This window comes from Onychomys torridus, chromosome 1 (genome assembly GCF_903995425.1).
Source record: "Onychomys torridus chromosome 1, mOncTor1.1, whole genome shotgun sequence".
Taxonomy (NCBI): Eukaryota; Metazoa; Chordata; class Mammalia; order Rodentia; family Cricetidae; genus Onychomys; species Onychomys torridus.
In genome coordinates this window covers 8,347,966-8,366,047 of record NC_050443.1, presented here as the reverse complement: position 1 = coordinate 8,366,047, position 18,082 = coordinate 8,347,966, and the positions used below count along the sequence as shown (strand labels likewise).

The 18,082-nt window shown below is 36.6% G+C and overlaps 1 protein-coding gene across 2 annotated transcripts in view; it reads right to left on the bottom strand.

The window, feature by feature from the left end:
• Positions 1–18,082, bottom strand: part of LOC118569541 (bile salt sulfotransferase 1-like) — a 34,510-nt gene that overhangs the window by 8,723 nt on the left and 7,705 nt on the right. The window contains exon 4 of one of the 2 annotated variants that reach the window (XM_036167467.1): positions 8,457–8,551. The exons of the other annotated variant lie outside the window; for it this stretch is intronic. Within the exon in view, the coding sequence (XP_036023360.1) occupies positions 8,457–8,551 (95 nt within the window). The remainder of the gene's footprint in view (positions 1–8,456; positions 8,552–18,082) is intronic. 2 annotated transcript variants of the gene reach the window in all.

The following is an 18,082-nucleotide window of genomic DNA, read 5'->3' as shown; positions in this document are numbered from 1 at the left end:
AAAATTAGGATTAGGGAAGGGTTTTGTTTTTGTCTTTTAGAAGAATGAAGGTTAAGGAATCTGAAGAACACTAGGCAAATGAGACATCTGAAAAAAAAAAGGATAAATAATCCAGAAAAAAAATGTCTCAAGAAAAAGAGTAAATTGGCTTATTGGTATGTCACATATCTAATAGGATGGAATTCCATTAGTCTTCCTAAATGTTTGTTGCTGTTGTTCTCTATAGACACATAACACTAGTGATTTTCATGTAGTCATAGTTCAATTAAAAATCACAGCTGGTTTTGGAACTGGAATGTGCTTCTTTCCTTCTCTAAAGTCAAGCATGTTTGGTAAATAAAAATGCAAAATCTTTGTTTCATGTCAGAAGAGCCACCTGATATGACAGAAGAAAAACCAAAATTAAGACACTATTCTATCACTATTTAAAACTTTTATTAAGATATGAATTTTATATCAAAATTTATAAGATATATATATATGAATATATATGTATATATAATTTCTGCCATGATATTAATGATCATATAAATCAGTAACTAATTCTATAAAAAAGGCTTCATCTAGCTTCCTGTGCATGATTTTGGGTTTTAGTCTCTATCAGTTTTCTGCAGTAGACCATGGCCATGCCTAACAGCAACTTTGAAGTCTCAAAAAACATGATGGGACCCCACAATGATGATTCCATCAGGACAACAATAATGCCACCAAGCTGATAAACATCACCCAAAGAATGGCTTTGGACTGAAAACAGTTCTGGACAAATACAAGATGGCTAACAAAGATGATGCAGTCTCACAGATTACTCCAATCAGTATATGACCATAATCCTAAATTTTCTTTGTGTCCCCATATGACTACCAGTGCTCCCAATAAGTAGGAAGTAGCCTAGAAAACAATGCCATTTTCCAAAAATATGGATTATGGGTGTTTGTCTGTTTAGGGGTTAGTTAAAAATAGTTATTGGTCATAGTCAATCTCTTTCTAAAAGAAGTAAGAATAGGAAATAGAAACATATTGTATAGAAATGAATCCTCTCTTTAAAAAAGAAATATATAAATAACAGGATAAATGGGTAGATTATTGAATCTACTTTTAAAAAAAAACAACCACTAGTTTTAAAGATTTTACATTGGATTTGATTTTTGTATATTTTATACAAATTTTGTATGTTAATATAAATTTGAGATTAATTTTGTTGGAACATACTGTACATACAATTCTAATCTTGTTCAAGATTGTGTACCTATACAATTCCTTTAACATTGCAGTACAAATTGCCAGTCCTTGAAATTTATTATTACCAACCAATTACGATATACAATTTGCAAGTTAGTAGCTAGTCACCTATTACAATTGAACTTATAGGTATGTTTTCACATCAAACAGAAATATATTTTAGATAGACAGGTCGTCTTCTAACATTTCAGATCTGTACAATATGGCACTTGAGATGTTTTAATAACTTAGGTGATTTTTTATGACTATGAGACATGTCTGCTTCTGACAGCACCAATCAGCTTTACAGAAGATGAGGGACATGAGAAAAACTCCTTATAGAGTTTACTTTCTTTGTGGCAAAAAGTTAGCCACTGGGCAAGAAAGTGCCCTTGCTTTAACTGCTGACATTACAATGTCCAAAAAACACAAGCAGAATATAAAGTATTGCTGAACCTTGCCAAGACAAGGTAGGAAGGCCCCTTTGAAAATCCTGAATTATAGATGAGTCTGTCAAATATGCTAGGCCTGTCAGCTGAATATGGATGCACCTACATTGCAGAGAAACATTGGGTGACTGTTCAGGCAATCAGCTGTTTCTATCATTTCTCACATTTTTTAGATGTTGCATGCTTGTACTTCCTGCTTACTTTAGGTAATATTATTTCCTTCTTTGTTCTCTGAGGGAGTTTAAGACTAGATAGTTATAATTATAGTTTTGCTTTGTGGGTTTTTTTGGCATTTTGAGACAGGGTTTCTCTGTGTAGATTTGTGCCTTTCCAGGATCTTGCCCTGTAGACCAGGCTGGCCTCAAACTCACAAAGATCCACCTGTCTCTGCCTCCCAAGTGCTGGGATTAAAGGCGTGTGTCACCAACACCAGGCATAATTATAGTTTTTTTGTTAACTAATTCAGAAAAGAAACTCACTACTCACTAAAGAGTTGTAAAGTATGTAAGTTTGAAAGAAATTAAAAAATAGTATTTGCTTGGTAAAAGAAGTTATAATAGGAAGTGACTTAGGTACAACATTTTGGACTCACCAAAATAGGATAAATAATGAATATTTTCTCTGAATCTGTCAAATGTTAATGGACTAGACATTATTAATGTAATTCTTGGCTATATGTACTGTATATATTTATTGTACATATTGTATATACTTTTTCTTATATTAGTTATAGTCATCTTCTATTATTTTACACAAAAATGGGAAATGTGGTGATAGATTGTTCACGCAAATCGTACTCACCTGAGGATCAAAGGACAGAACCAGCTTCTAGATCAGCTATAGAGGTCAGGAAGTGGTGGTATATATCTTTAATACTAGCACTATGGAGGCAGAGATCTGTCAGCATCTCTGTGAGTTCAAAGGCATCCTGGACTACATGACATTGATTCAGTCTAGGTCAGAAACAGAGCCAGACACTGGTGGCACACACTTTTAATCCCAGCACTTAAGATCTCATGCCTTTGCTTGTGAAGCACACATTTCTTTAATCCCAATAAGTAATATGGTATATTAAGAAAGGTATATAAGGAATAAGGAGACAGGAACTAAAGGCTCTTTTTGGCTGAGGCTTTTTGTGTGAGGACCCAGAGGATTCCAGGATTGGCTGAGGAGATTGCTAGGTGAGATTGGTTTTGGCTTGCTCTGCTTCTCTGATATCAGCTTTTACCCCAATATCTGGCTCAGAGTTTTCTATTAATAAGACTGTTTAAGATTCCAACAATACCTGGCAGGGAAGAAGGTAGGCAGACTTCAGATTTTTACATTTCCTTGTGCTCCTTCAGATCCAATTCTCCCATCTCATCCCCAGGTATGCCACAGATAATCTGTGGCATCTCTCATCATCTAGGTTTTCTAACTTCAATCCTCTAATTCATAGTAATATCTGAACATCCAACTCCAACATGCCCTCCTTCCACAGAGCACTGTGGCCAGGGAAGAAGTAAGATAATTACAGATCTTCATCATCCTCATTCCTTTGAGTCCAACCCCCCTGTCTTGCCCCCAGCTCTGCAGCAGAACACCTGCCTTAGCCACCCAAATTTCTAATAGATCTCTCAGATCCTTCCTAATGTCCATACCACAATGAGTTGATATGTCCCACACCTGTACTCCTTTAAGAATTTCCTAGCAGCCTACAGACCAAGCTAGGCAGGGAAGCAGTTAGGCTAAATGCAAATCTTCACCTCTCCACTTGCTCCTCCAAGTCCAGTCTCTTAGACTCAATTCAAGCTCTGTGTAGAACACCTGCTGCAGTCCCCTCCCCCATATGCCTCTGTCTCATGTGGATAACACAGATTTTAACAAACAAAATTACTTCTCCCTTATCATTTTTTGTCCTATCAACTCTTGAAATCCAGAAGACACTACCTAAGAACCAACTTGCCACTCTAAGCAGGAAAGCAATAAGTTAGCTGCAGATCTTCCTCTCTCCTTCCATTCTTCCAAGTCCAGTCTTCATTCTCATTCAGAGCTTTATGTCAAACTTTCTCCTGTGGTCTGACTGCAGTCAATTGTCCCATTCCCAAGTGACTAACTAAGCAGCCCCTATAGAATACCCCATACTCTTCTCTTCTGTGGATCTGCTTATACTCCCCTCCTAGATGATCTCCATTCCTAAATGTAAGCTTTGTAAACGTGGAAACATTTTACCTGAAACCCCCAGTGGACACACTTATCAAGATCCCATAAGAATTTCCTACTAGGCAACACACAGCCACCACAGTCTCCTAAATACCAGAGCAACAGAAAATAAGGAAAGAAGCATCAACCCAGCAAAGACAAGACCAGATATCAGCATGTATAATTACAATTTTCCCAATCCTAGATGCATAGTTGCATAGATGCCAGCCTAAAAGCACAGTCAATAGCATGCAGGACAGTATGTCTTCACAAGAGCCCAGCCCCATACTAAAATAGACCCTGAATATTCCAACATAATTGCAGAAGAAGAAAAGTACCCTAAAACGCCAGTGTGGAGATGATAGATGTTCTTAAAGAAACAAGGAAATAAATTCCATGGAGAAATCTGTGCAAACACAAGCTGTGGAAGGAAATAAATACTGTTCATGACCTGATAGTGGAAATCATGAAAACCCAAATTGAAGGAAATGAAAAAGAAAAACTTAGGAACCTCAGACATGATCTTCATGAATAGAATAAAAGAAATGGATGAGAAAATCTCATTCATTGAAGACAACATAAAATAATTGTATACATTTGTCAGAGAAAATGTTAAATCTAAAATAATCCTGTCACAAAACATTCAAGATATCTGGGACACTATGAAAATACTAAGATAAATAATAAGAATAGAGGACGAAGAAGAAAAGCCAGGTCAAAGGCACAGAAAATACCTTCAACACAATTATAGAAGAAATTTCCCTAACCTAAAGAAGGAGACGACTATCACAGTAATAGATGCATAGAGAACACCAAATAGACTGAATCAGGAGAGAAAGCCCTCTCAGCATGTAATAATTATAAAATAAAAAAATTAATATAAAAAAATCTAAACTTGGAAGGCAAATAATGGATAAATAGGTAGGTACTAGAATGGTAGGACCTAGTGTGGATGGGGAAAGAAGAGGGACTTGAGGAGTGAATATGGGGAGACACACCTAAAATTAATGGACATTTGATGGAACTAATATTTATATATTCATGTATACATATGAAGACCATATAAATAGTATAGCCTAATAATGAGGGAGATGATGTCCCAAATGGCCATCTCTTGATACAAAAAAAAAACAAACCATGCCTTTTACATCAACGTAAGAAATGTGAATTTGAACCCACAGACTAGAGCAGCATGCATAATGCCACACCAGTCTGCACTAATCCTCTACTTATAAGTATGGCTTCCCCTTTAGCAATTTTATAGGCTTCCAAAATATGCATTCTCTGCTTGTGCCTTCTCTTGTACTGTTTTCCTTTTGGTAGTTGATCTTGTCCTGCTTTGGGCTGATAATATTGTTTCACATATTGTATTTTATTTTGTTATACTTTTTAAGAATGAATGAATGAATGAAAATCTGTCCATTAAGCTAAAGGTTAGCAGTTCAACTTTCATTTTTACCTGCTGGGAGAGGGAAAATCAGTTTTCTTCATGCAGTGACACTACATATATCAACCCCTCCAATTCAGTCTTCAGAGTATTTGAAAACATATAAGGGACTCCACTTTTTTTTTTTTTCATTTTGGTGTGTGTGGGGCTTTTATTTGGTTACAGTTCAGTGTTTTTATTTTTTCTTTTGTGAATTGTTTCATTTTGTCTTCTTTCACAAGAATTTTGTTTGATTTGGATTTTGTTTGTTTTTTTGAAAAAATTTAAGGTTGGGTGAATAAGGAGGAGTAGAAAATTTTGAAGAAATTGTGAGAGGGAAAGAATATTATCAACATATATGTAAATTGAAAAATTATTTTAAATGTTAATGAAGACCACATGAGAACAGGAAGAAGCAAAGTGCTAGAGAGATCCCCAGAAATCCACAATGATACCTCTACACTAGACTACTGGCAATGGTTGACAGAAAGCCTGAACTGACCTCCTCTGATGATCAGATGAACAAACACCCTAACTGTCCTGCTAGAAATCTCATCCAATAACTGGGGGAAGCAGATGCAAAGACCCACAGCCAAGTCCCAGATGAAGCTCCAGGAGTTCAATTGTCAAGAAAGAGGAGGGATTGTAGGAGTGTGAATTGTTGAGACCAAGATCGAAAAAAGCACAGGGATAAATAGTGAAACGAATGGAAGCACATGAATTATGAACCAAAAGCTGAGGAGCCCCCATCTGGATCAGGCCCTTTGGATTTGTGAGACAATTGAATAGCTTGAACTGTTTGGGCGGCATCCAGGCTGTGGGACTGGGACCTGTCCTTAGTGCATGAGCTGGCTGTTTGGAACCTGGTGCTTATGCAGGGACACTTTGCTCAGCCTGGAAGGAGGTGACTGGACCTGCCTGTACTGAATCTACCAGGTTGAGCTGAATCCCCAGGGGAGTCTTTTCCCTGGAGGAGTTGGGAATGGGGGGAAGGGCTGAGGGGAAGTCAGGTTCGGGATCGCGAGGGGGGGAACACTGGGGCACCCATGGCTGATATATAAAATTGAAACACAAATATTCATATGAAAAAATAAAATATATTAAAAAATAAAAAATTAATAAGAGAATTAAAAATGAAAACAAATAGTTACAACTATCAGTACCCTTCATCATCACCAGACTCAACTTCTTATAGGTAAACAGTGGTTGTAATACTGCTTCTTTTCCTCCTTAACTAATATTTTGGACTGTTATAAGAATGAGCAAGTGTTTTCTCTGACAGACTGCATGCTCAGTACAATTTTATTTTGTTCAGTATAAATTGCACTTGACATCGTTATCTGTAATATGTAAATGATGGTTATCTTTCACTTATAACTTCCAAACTACTTAACCTTTTGAGTTGATGATCATATGAGAACATTTTTGTGCTTATGTGCTTCTTGTCATTAGTATGTTCCATCATTAGAGGGAGTATTCTTTTTAATAAATAATTTTTTCTTTATTGTTATGTGTTTTAAATTTTGTACATCAGCCATGGGTTTCCCTGTCCTCCCCCCTCCTGCCCCCAACCCTGCTTTCCCCCCAGCCCCTCCCCTCCATTTCCTGATAGATTCAGTACAGGCAGGTCCTGTTACCTCCTTCCAGACTGAGCGAAGTGTCCCTGTGTAAGCCCAAGGTTTCAAACAGCCAGCTCATGCACTAAGGACAGATCCTGGTCCCACAGTCTGGATGCCTCCCAAACAGATCAAGCTATTCAATGGTCTCACTTATCCAGAAGGCCTGATCCAGCTGGGGGCTCCACAGCCTTTGGTTCATAATTCATGTGCTTCCATTCATTTGGCTATTTGTCCCTGTGCTTTTTGCAATCCTGGATTCAACAATTATCTGGGAAATGCAAATCAAAACGACTCTGAGATACCACCTTACACCTGTCAGAATGGCTAAGATCAAAAGCACAGAAGACAGCTTATGCTGGAGAGGATGTGGAGCAAGGGGAACTCTCCCCCACTGCTGGTGGGAATGCTGGTAGGAATGCAAGCTTGTACAGCCACTTTGGAAATCAATATGGTGCTTCCTTAGAAAATTGGAAATCCATCTCCCCTAAGACCCAGCTATAGCACTCTTGGGCATATACCCAAGGTATGCTCAATCATACCACAAGGGCATTTGCTCACCTATATTTGTATCAGCTTTGTTTGTAATAGCCAGAACCTGGAAACAACCTAGATGCCCTTCAACTGAAGAATGGATAAAGAAAATATGGTATTTTTTAACTAAATGAAAATAAAAAAAAACATAAATGAACTTAACATTATTTTTCTTAATGGTCTTTTGAAACATTGTCTCTTGTAGCCAAGGTTGATGTCAAACACACCATACACACAAAGATGATCTAGAACCTTTGAAACTGTCTTCACCTACCTGTGCTAAGTTTAGAGTCATGTGACACCCTGTCAAAATATACTTTTATTTTTATATAAGAGATATTTGAGACATGTGTACAATCCTTAAACATATTTATAACATTATGTGGGAGCATTTGAATGAAATAGAACCTGCAAAGATCTGACTAATGGTATGGACTATCAGTCTATTTAGACATATGTCATTACTTAATGTTGAAACATTTTAGATATTCTCTACCAAGAGTTTTGAAATCTCTAGTGTATTCTGTCCCACCATACAGAACTCTTTGTACCACAGAGCACAGGACACAGTCCTCTCTGACTAGCTGCATCCTGTACACACCTAGTCAGATATGAATATCACTAATTGCTGTTCATGTAACTTCAGCTCTTGTGCTCTCCCAGGATTCAAAGATGGATTTCCTGCCTTTGTCCCTCTTTTTGCAGTTCAGGGGGGCATTGACATACATTTGAGAACAACAGTGGGCTATTAGTTGTATTAAATATGTTGCATAGACAGAATTCAAAGTACCTATAGCATAAGTGTGAGCTACCCGACCTTACCTGAGGGTGGATAAGGTAAAGATGGGGGTGATGGATAAGGAGGCTGGAGAGAAAATTCCAGGTGCAGGTTAATAAAGGACATAGGGCATAATTTCACTTTCATTTACTTTCCATGAGCTTAAATCTGATATGGGGATACTGAGAAATAAGGGGTGCTGTGTGGGGAGAGTTTGTGAGAGGCTTTGTGATTCCTGTAAGAATGACAATTACCTTTTTTATGTCTTCATAGCTCAGTAGCAGGAAGTTGTCTCTTTCTCTCATGGACAGCCAGGCACGGGTGTGCTCAAACCATGATCCATATAACACTGTGTGACAGGAAGAAAAAAGCATTGATTATAAAGAAAGAAAGTGAGGACTGCCTGAAATTCTTTACTTTTCTGCAAATGGCAGACAGTTTTACTGAAAAAAAAATCAAACCAGTATTTACACTATTCTATGTGACATTTGACATATACACACAGATAGTGAGCTGAGTAAATCATGTTCATTAGTAAACCTATCCCCTCACAGATTTACCCCTGATGCCACATTGAGACATCCTCCTAGGGGGCTACAATGATGGAGGCATGTTTTAGGAAAAAGCAATCATACCTATACAATAAGCAAGAGAGGTGTTAGAATGGCTAGGCTTAGACTTTTTATCATCAAGTCTGAAGAACTATCTTAACCCTTCCCGATGGAGATCCCCTCACCCAGTCATTCACCTCTAAGCTTCCATCACTTCTCAATAGTGATTCCTCAACACCCAAGTTTCCAAAACCCAGACAACTAGAGACCTTCCAGGCACAGCCCAAATGATTCACCTCAATGCCTCATTTACATTTCTAGGTCTACTGTGATGTATTCTCAACAGTCACAGTGTCTTCACTTTTCCTGGTCTAAGGCTTTCTGTACCTGTCCCAGCCTTCATTGCACACTTGGATTGTTCAACATTATTTGAATATCTTACTGAATAAAGTCTGGAAAGAAGAAAGAGTTACACCATGGTCAGAGCAGAAGGATGCATGAATTCAAGGAATATAAGATTTGATTGAAATCAGGGGGTAAATGATCTACAGAGATTTAGTAGATAGAAAGGGAATTGCACAAAACATGACAGAATTTTTATTGAAAGCTAAGTGTAAATGATCTATATAGAGGTAATAGAGAGAAAGAGAATTGTACAATATGTAACAGAGTTAAGACACTTAATGTGATTAAAAACTGGGCTCAGGTCATGGCTCAGTAGAAAGCATTTACCTTGAATGTATGAGTATTGAGTTTGAATCCTCAGGTAGGACTCAAAGATGGTGATCCAAATTCCTTTTGTTACCCTAGTTTTCCTTCTATTACATGGGAAGTGGAGACAGGAGAATGCACAGAAGCTTGGGACCAGCTAATCTGCCACAGTGATGGACAAGAAGAGACTGTCTCAAACAAGGTAGAAATTAAGCGTAAACACCTGAGGTTGTTGTTTGTCTTCCACACTCGAGCTTTGGCACAAGAACAACCACATTCACGTGTTTGTATACACACCATCATAAACACACATAACTATGAATATCAAAAGAAAAGCTAAAAGCCAAGCTAAATGTCTTGGCATACATCTGTAATACTAAATCCCAGGAGGTAGAGACAAGAGAAGACCAGAGATTTAGTGTCATTTTCCAGTACAGAGGTTATTTAGGGTTTACCTGGCATAAAACAGATCCTGTCTGAAAACAAAGAAAAAAACAAAACTGTTTTATTGCAAGCACCAAAAATAAGCCAATGACATAAATATAGCTGATAATTAACAGAGGTTCTGACTTGGAAGTGATATTAAAGATATGTGTTTATTTGGAGGCAGGGATTGTAAAGGGTATGTTAACATGGCTGCCTCAGTCTTGGCATGTAGTCAAGGATAATCTTGAACTATTGATCCATTTGAATCCATCCCATGAACATTGTGATTACAGGATTGCATCATAATAATCAGCCTGGATATTTATTATTTTGTTACATTTTAATTGATGTATATCAAGTAATGAGACCTATTGGCTGTATCCAACAACAAACAACCACAAGATCTAAAAGTTAACAGGGAGAAATGTTCAGTCAGCAAACAAGTAAGTTCCTGCCTCCTGGTGAAGTGTGTTCTGAAGACAAAGATTCAATGACCAAGATGGGAAGAATAGCATTTTGTATGACGTTGGGAAGAATTATACTCATCAACACAAACACCTGTTGAGTGAAATCCAATAATAATATAAATCAAGGTTGTATGACATCATTAATAACCACATGAATGAACACAATGAGGGTAATAAGTATATATATATATATATATATATATATATATATATATATATATATAGAGAGAGAGAGAGAGAGAGAGAGAGAGAGGAGAATATTATACATGGACAATCAGGTAATATGCAAGGTCCTAGAAAATTTTAGTTAATGAAATAATTTTTAAGAAATTTATTTTTTATTTTTGTTTATGTTTGTGCATTTTCATAGGAGTGTGAGTCTCTCTCTCTCTCTCTCTCTCTCTCTCTCTCTCTCTCTCTGTGTGTGTGTGTGTGTGTGTGTGTGTGTGTGTGTATGTGTGTGTGTGTGCGTGTGCCCACTGATATTTGAAGACTGACGGTTCTCCTAAAGCTGGAGTCATGGAAATTTTTGAGTCACTTAATATGAGTGCTGGGAAACAAATGTCACTTCTCTAAAAATCTTCTAGTACTTTTTACCACTGAAGTATCTATCCACCCCCCAATGACATAATTTTGAAGAGTAAGCTATGAAAACAACTCTATTGCATAAGAAAATGTATAAATTAGCACAAATAATCTATACAACAAACAAATTGTAAATGAAGTAAATAGAGATACAAATGGGAATGGCAGAATTTTGAGATAAAAATGGGTTTAAAAAAAAGTGCTTATAGTATAAACCTGATGACCAAGCTGTCTCTGTAATCCACATGTATCAGAAGTAGACAACTTACTCCACAACATTGTTCTCAAGTTCTCACAAATGTTCTTTGAAATGTGTTCACCCTCACAGATACTTTTGCAGACATCCACACCAGATCATAATAAGGTATTTCTAAAGGAAAAAAATAAGAGTGTGAAGGCAAGGTGGAGGACTTGGGACAATCAAATAAGAACACAGATTACATAATAAAAAGATAAGAGTGGAATATCTGTCACCAGGATAGATGTCACCCCATGTAAAGATGAAATCTAAGGTTCATAGGTACAGAAATCATTTTTATGATCATTTCCTGTAGTTAGTAAAAGAGAAGTTCTGTTTAGTAGCTTTTAGTGTTTATTTAACACAACGTATAACCACCTTAGAAGAGATATACAATGAGGAATCATCTAGATAACATTGGCTCTAGGCATATCTTTGAAAGGGTATCCTGATAGTTCATTGATAATGTAGAACATTGTGGGCAGCAGCATTCCCTACTGTTGGGAGTTCAGAAAAGTATAAGGGAAGTTAAAGCTAGACGCAGGCAAGAAAGCAAGAGTAAACATGTTGTTTGTATCATTTTGACCATGAATACAGTGTTTTAACTTCCTACCAAAACTTCTCATCAATAACAAACTGTATCTGGGTGTTATAAGCAAAACAAAACCTCTTCTCTCTAAGTTGTTTTCTTTTTGGGTAGAATGGATGCAAGTTCAGATACAGGCAGAATTTAGAACCCTATATAGACAAGACCTCTCAAAATATTATATTTAAAGAAAATAGATTGAAATTGGAAAGATAGAAACACAAAGACAAATGTAAAGGAAGGTCTTCCAGAATAACAGATATTTAGCTGTGACTTTGAAAAGCAGAAGGGACTAGAAAGCTGTATTTCAAGTTCTCAATGACCACCAACAACAAATCAGACTACTGTACCCATCAAAGCTACTTGTCATAACTGAAGGAGATATAAATCTTTATGTGCTAAAAATGTGCAAAATGCATTTATGTCCAACAACACAGCTCTACAAAATATATTTATGGTGTCTTTTCAAGTTAAGAGAAAAATAGGTGTACCCTTAAGACTGCAACAAGCAAAAGGCCACTTGACCCGTCAATTTGCACAACCTAGAATTACCTGAGAAAGCCTCAGTTAAGATATTGTCCCCATGAGATTTGCATGTTACCAGGTGTTTAAGATGTTGTCTTAATTGATGATTAATGTGTTCTGGCCCACAGCAAAGGTAGCAGGGCCTGAGCTGTATGAGAAAGCTAACTAGGCATGTAACACTGATAAAATTAATGAAACAGAGTATTAAAATAGTTTCTGCTTCAGTTTCTTTTGGGGTTACTGCCCTGACTTCTCCCATATGTAGATTGTGACCTAAAAGTGTAAGCCTGATAAATACTTTCTTACCCTACATTTATTCTAGCAAGAATGTTTTATCACAGAAACCATAAAGCAAAACCATAAAGCATATAGCAAAGCAGCTGAACAAGTAATAAAATGAAAACCACTTGAGCATTTGGCAAAATCATCAAAATTACAATAATCAATATTCACCTTTCAGTAGTATCTTAATGTTAATGGTGTCAATTCCTTAATCAAAAGACATAGGCTAAGAGATTGGAATTAAAAAATAGGAAGTATTTTGTTGTACTCCATCATAAAAGAGAGATGTAACTGTACAATGAAATGATGAAAACAGATGTTCTAGGCCAATAGAGCTTGAAAACAAGCAAATGTTGCTTGTGCAATCTGACAAAATGGACTTGAAACCAAATCTAATGAGAAACGATATCACTTCCTATCACTTACAGGAACAATTCATGGAAAGAACTGTACAATTCCACACACACATACACCTAGTTCTACACAAAAAATACTACTATATGTAAAACCATAGGCTATTACCAGGTGTCATAGTAGCTTCATTCCCAACAATTAACCTTTCATTCCAATAGAAAGTAGACAGAATTAAATGAAACCAAAGGTAAAATGACCTTAAAAGACAACTATAGAATATTCTACCCAAACACTGTAGAATATAAATTATTCGCAGCAGCCACTGGAACTATCACTAAAATAGATCATATATTATTACACAAAGAATGTCTGAGCAAATATGGGTAAATGGAAATATTTCCTTATATTCTACACAACAACAATAAAATTACTTCAAATAAACAAGAGAAACTCTGGACGGTAAACACATTCCTGGAGATTAAACAACTCACAGCATAATTATGAATTATCACTTGAAGAAATAAATAGTAGAAAGACTTCTATAATGAAGTGAAAGTTAAAACCAACATCCTTTAATCTGTGAGATGCAATGTAAACAGTCCAAAGAGAGATGTTTAAAGGTCAATACGCCTACACTAAGAAATCAAAGAGATGTTTAATAATTAAGTTAATGATTTGCATTAGGGTTCTGGAAAAAGAACAAGTTACACACCAAAATCAGGAGCTGGAAAGAAAGCAGTGACATGAATGTTACTGGAGAAACGAGAACAGCTCAACAAGAAAATAGACCACAGAGTCAATGAAGCAGATTGGTCCCTACACAACACAAACAATATTGACAAACTTTAGATAAACTACCCAAAAGGAACAATGAATGACAAAGCTAAAACAATAAGACACGAAAATGGAGTCTTTATGACAAGCTCCAGTGAAATTAAGAAAATTATTAGAATTTACCTTAAGAACATTCCACTGAACTGGAAAATCTAAAAAATATAAATAAAATTCTACATAGATTAAAAACTACCAAAATTGAACTAAGATGACATTTTAAACAATTAATCAAGCATAGGTGGGGATAAAGCTGAGCAGTTAAAAACTGTTCTTGTAGACAACCAGGATTCAATTTCTAGTATTTTCATGACAACTCACAATGCCTTCTTCTAGCTTCCTTGGGCACCAGACACATGTGCAACAAACACACATACATGCAAGTAAAATATTTCTACACAAAATAAATTGAACCTTAAAAATACGACTGGCCCTTCCCCTTGACTGTCACCTCTGGGGTGGAAGACACTATAGCAAAGACCAGTGCTGAATAATTCAGCTACCATCGAGACCCAGATCTAGGGCTTTGAGTTGGTTCACCCCAACATTAACTGTATCTATGAGCTGGAGGAGGAGGTAAAGAGGGTCAGTCCAGCAGAACCCTAGCCACAGGATATCCATGACTCTGAGCAATAGTAGGATATCCAAGAGGTGTCTGGGTGAGGGCCAGTATTGATGGTGTAACATAAGCCAGAGGCCATGAACCAGATCAACAGGTCATTGCCATGAATATTAGCAAGTAAAGCTGTTTGGGAAAATGGTATACTGCATCACACACCCCAGTGCACTAGGCCATTATGATGAACAAATAAGTAATAGAGAAGTGGGGAAAATGGAGTAGCAAAGTGGTACAAGTATGTTGGAACTGGAGACACAACATGTTTGACTAGTATGAAAGAAGAATGTGATTGATAGAGGAGCAGAATATCTTGCCCAGATGGGGTCCACAAGATGGTTTAATTTTTGGTTCGTTTGTTTTTCCTTCATATCTATATCTATATCTATCTATCTATCTATCTATCTATATCTATATCTATATCTATCTATATCTATATCTATATCTATATCTATATCTATATCTATCTATCTATCTATCTATCTATATATATATATATATATATATATATAGGAAAAACAAACGAACCAATATATATAACATTCCAGCCATAATTTCCCCTCTCTCTTCTCATCCCAGGACCTTCCCCTAACCTCCATCTGTTCTCAGCCCTCATACCACTCCTTCTCCATTTCTGTATAGGAAAGGGCAGGTCTCCCATGACTATCAACAAATCATGTACTATGGAGTTTCAGTAAGACTAAGCAATTCCCAATGGCTTAAAGCTGGACAAGTTGACCCAGTAAGAGGGGTAGAGTCCCAAAAGCTAGTAAAAGAGTTAGAGTCAGCCCCTTTTCCCTCTGTTTGGTGTCCTACAAAAGCACAAAGCTACAAACCTCTAACACATATACAGAGGGCCAAGGTCAGTCCCATGTAGGCAACCTGGTTTGTTCGCAGTTCAGATGCTGTGAACCCCTGTAAGCCCAGGTTCATTCTGTGAGTTTTATGGTGGTGTCCTTGACTCCTGTGGCTCCTACAATCCTTTCTTACCATCTTCTGCAGGATTCTCTGAACTCCACTGTGGAGTCTGCATCTGTTTCCATCAGTTGCTGGTTGAAGCCTCTCTGATGACAATTGGGTTAGGCACCAATCTGGTCACAGGAGATGGCCGTTTCAGACAACATATCTGCTATTTCAAGGAGTATAAGGAATCTTCCTCATAGATTTTTTGGCTATTCCCTTGTTCCAAGTTTTTAACCTAACCCTCACATGCCCCCCTTCTTCCAGTAGACTCTTTAGGTACTCTCACCCACTATCCTACCTCAAACTGATGACTCCTGTCCCCAACCCATCTGTGCTCAGATCAGTCACATATTCTCTTCTATTTCCCTTTTACATTGATATCTTGCTGTAGCCCTCATGAATCTTCCTTTTTACTTGTACTCCATTTTTAAATTGGAGTATTTAGTTTGTGGGTGTCTAGGTTTTTTAGTTCTTTCATATATTTTGGATATTAACCCTATGTCAGATGCCAAGTTGTTCAAAATCTTTTTCCAATCTTTGGGTTGCAATTTTGTCCCTGTTGACAGTGTCCTTTGCTTTATAGATTTTCAGTTTCACACGGTTACAGTTATTAATTGTTGATATTAGTGACTGTGCTATTGGTGTTCTGTTTAGGAAGTTGTCTCCTGTGCCATTCGAGGCTATTCCTCATTTTTTTTTCTATCGGATTCTGTGTATCTGGATTTCCTTTGAGATCTTTCATCTACTTGGACTTGAGTTCTGTGCAAAGTGATAACTGTAGATTGATTTGTATTCTTCTCCAAGCTGCCATCCAGTTAGACCACCAATATTTGTTGAAGGTGCTTTCTTTTTTCCATTGTATAATCTTTGCTTGTTTGTTGAAGATCATGTGTCTGTAGTTTTGTGGATTTATGTCTTAGTATTTAGTTCAAAGGTGACACAGAGTCACCTTTCTGTGTTTATGCAAATACCATACAGTTTCTACTACCACAGATCTGTAGTAGAGCTCAAAATCAGAGGTGATGATACCTGTGGATGTTCTGTTATTGTACAGGATTTTTTCAGTAATCCTGTATCTTATTTTTTCATATGAAATTGAGTATTGTTCTTTCCAGTTATGTTAACAATTGTGTTGGAACATTGATGATAATAATGTTGAATCTATATCTTGCTTTTTGTAAGATGACCACTTTTGGTAAGAGCATGGGAAATCTTTCCTACTTCTGATTTCTTATTCAGTAAAGAACAATACTCAAACTTTTCTTTCTCGTAAAAAATATGTTATTTTTAGGGGAGGATACAGGGGTGGAGGGCAGATATGGAAGTCATGAAAAATGAGTGGGATTGGGGTGCATGATGATAAATTATAGAAAAAATTAAATTAAATTATACAAATACTCAGGCCTGTAACAAGCAATGAGTTTGCAGAAGTACTTAAAACAATCTAAATTAAAAAGAATTCAGGCCCAGATGAATTTTCTCAGACCTTCAGAGAACTTAAACAAAGCTTATTGATGTTTCATAAAAGTCGGAAAAGAAGGCACATCACCAAAGTGCTTTTTATAAAGTATCCATCTTGGTATGAAAGGCAGATAAATATTGAACAAAAAAGAAAAGTACAGACTGAGATACATGATGAACATAGATACAAAACTTGTCAACAAGATGCTTTCTAACCACAATCAGGAACATTACAAAGAGTAGTTAAATGGCTTAACAGGAAAATTAATTTGCTGCCAAATCTGATGACCTAAATCCACATGATGAAAAGAAATAACAAATTGCTGTAAGTTGTTCTTAGTCCTGACCTGCACACTTCATTTCACATGTACTCACACACATCATATATGCACACACACACACACACACACACACACACACACACACACACACACAGAGAGAGAGAGAGAGAGAGAGAGAGAGATATGCAAGTGCATTCACCCTAATCCCAAATATGTCAAGAACCTTGACAGAAGACCCCAAACTCTGAAACTGGTAGTAGAAAGATTAGGAAGTCCACTTTGAAATGGTATCACAGCTAAGGAATTTTTAAATAATACTCAGAAAAAGATAGCAAATAAACAAGTTGGACCTCAATAAATTAAAATACTTCTATCAAACAAAGAAAATCATTAACCACTATGGAAAATTTTTTTCAAATGAACTTGGGCCATGCTAGGTGGTGGTGGCACACAGAGGAACCCTGTTTTGAATCACGCACACAAACAAAGAAAACAAACAAACCCTGGTCCATGGAACTCAACGGTGTTACCAAAAAAGAAAAACCATGCCTTATGTGAACTTTTAAGATTTTCAACATCATTACCTGTCTGAGAAGCACAAATAATATTAATTAAAAAGTCTATCTTATCAAAATGGCTATTGTCAAGAAAACAAATGATGCTAGAACAGTCACCCAGAGAAACCCCATCTCTTAAAAACATTTAAAAAGTCAACTAAAGGAAAGATAGAGATCAAATGACAGCAAATATTTGAAGTGTGGAGTAAAGAGAAGAGAATCCAAATATAAAGGGATGAGAAAGGGTAGATGCAGATAATGGATAAGAGAGTTGAAAGAGAGTATCAGGCTACTGTGTTCTAGTTGTATATTCGTCATGGATTTTTGGTTGGGTGTTGGAAAATCAGTGCAATATAAGTGATATTGAAAGTGTAATATTTAATGTGAAGCTTCACAGTTTCTCTTTTGAATACCAATTCTAACTGTATATAAATTCATTCAGTTGT